Source organism: Halyomorpha halys, unplaced genomic scaffold (genome assembly GCF_000696795.3).
Source record: "Halyomorpha halys isolate HHAL.00 unplaced genomic scaffold, Hhal_1.1 Scaffold777.1, whole genome shotgun sequence".
NCBI lineage: Eukaryota > Metazoa > Arthropoda > Insecta > Hemiptera > Pentatomidae > Halyomorpha > Halyomorpha halys.
The window spans coordinates 212,795-214,827 of record NW_027107689.1 but is presented as its reverse complement, the minus strand read 5'-3'; the positions used below and the strand labels follow the sequence as shown (position 1 = coordinate 214,827).

The window sequence follows — 2,033 nt, the reverse complement described above, 5'->3', positions numbered from 1 at the left end:
CTATATATCTATACATTTTTAAAGTTTTTCTATATTGATTTATTACTTATTATTTTTTTTGGTTAATGCTATACTTATTCAAATGTAAATACCCTATTGAAAAACTAAGTGGAAGAACTTTTCATTTCTCCAACAATTTCACATTTTAGAGGAAATCAAAAAGGGAATATTTTTCAATACTCCCTTCCACATAGTATGTTTTATTTTTATGTTTTGTGTTTTATTAAGTAGATTCTTATATCTAAAATTTTCCAGCTTTTCGGACTTTATTGAAGGGCGATAATGCTCCTAGCTCCTCCTTTTACATTTGGTTGGCACTCATAATAACTACATACCTTTAAACGTCCAGCCATAATACAGAATGCTTTAGAAAAATAAATTACATTAAATATAAAATAAAATAAAATTTAAAAACATTTAAAATAATATATTTGTTATTTAATGATGTAAATTCAATAAAATTATTATATTTTGCTATATAAATATTAATTTATTATATACTTGTAATGTACAACATGATACAGATAAATATTTATAATGTCATTGTTTATTCGAGGAACTTGCTTGCCTCTTCCTTTCTGCTATCCAAGTTTCAATCTTTTCCCTAAGTTCGGTATTCGATTTGACCATATTCATTGTTAGAGGTGATCTGTTGAATGGGTCCGTTTGATCGCTCAGCAAGTGTCTAGAACAAGAAGGTGATTTATTTATTTTATGTATCTAATTTTGTTTAAAATTGAGGAAGTGGGTGGAATAAGGAGCCCTTACTGCAAAAGTGATTTTAAGATATAACATTCCAAATTTTTTTTTTTATATTCATACATTGATTATAAAGAGCATCTCCATATTTCTTTCTAATGACAATACACTGCTTTTCAAAAAAAGAAACCAAATATGTATAATGCTAAGGTAATAAACAAAAGATTGAACAAGTGCTCCATAATAAAAAACAAGAAAAGTATATAACAAACTGGATAATACAAAACAATTAAAGTAATATTCTTTACTACATTATATTAGACTTAAAATAATGAGAATTATTTTAAACAAACCAAAGCGTATAGTAATAAGTACAGATATTAATTGGCTTTGAAAACTATTTACATGCCACTTACAAAATCAAACTTATTACACACTGTTACAATGTAAACACAGAGTCTGTTTAATTTAACTTCACTGTCAATTTTTGATATATTTTGGATGTTTTGTAGGTCATAAGATATAGATATCGGTGGTTTTAAGATAAATTCTCTGTTTTCTTTAAAGGTCAGACTATGTAGGAGGATGTGGCACAAACCATTATTCAAATAACTTTTGCAGAACGGACAGAGTGTGTTTGCCTTGAAAGTAGTGATATGAATATTTTATATATTCAATGTATAAGATATTCATATGGAGGAATGATACACTCCAATTCAAGTGAAAGAGTGCTTTTATTGGTCCCTGCATCTTTCTTTATATACAATATATCAGCTGATATGGCACTTGGTCAGATAATATGGTCCTTCGCTGACATCACCCTGCTGACAGGCTGTAACTTTTATATATATTTTTTCTTTCTTAGATAAAAATGGACTAAAACCATGACATTCAACATTTTGAGCTATGTTAAAATGAAGATGTAAATAAGAGTAGCGTAGCTAATTACAATGACAATATAACAAGGATATTGCGATCTTAAATATTTTTTAACCAGCAAATATCGTTTAAAATTTGAAAACTGTTTAATACTTTGACCACGGTTGATGACACATTGTTGACTTGGGTGGGGGCACATATGATGACAATATGTGACTTTTCTAGTTCGCATTCGCAGAGGTGGAAAGAGCTCTAGAGCACCTCCCTTTCATTTTGGATAGTCCTGAAACATGTTAATTACTGTCCAGCTTCTACCAGCTACTTTTTTTGTTAAAATATTAAATCATAATCAGGCAAGTTACTAAACACCAAACTCAAGCAGAGGCAGTGAGAAGAGGATGGCGGAAAAGGAGAAAAACAAGATTTCCAATACACAATTACCAGAGAGCTTTGAT

At 29.2% G+C, this 2,033-nt stretch overlaps 1 protein-coding gene across 1 annotated transcript in view; it reads right to left on the bottom strand.

Moving 5' to 3' along the window:
* Positions 1-412: 412 nt before the first annotated feature.
* Ube4A (Ubiquitination factor E4A) overlaps positions 413-2,033 on the bottom strand; it is a 27,557-nt gene continuing 25,936 nt past the window's right edge. Inside the window, exon 16 of the mRNA XM_014429239.3 lies at positions 413-685. Within this exon, the coding sequence (XP_014284725.1) occupies positions 541-685 (145 nt within the window). The 3' untranslated portion in view covers positions 413-540. The remainder of the gene's footprint in view (positions 686-2,033) is intronic.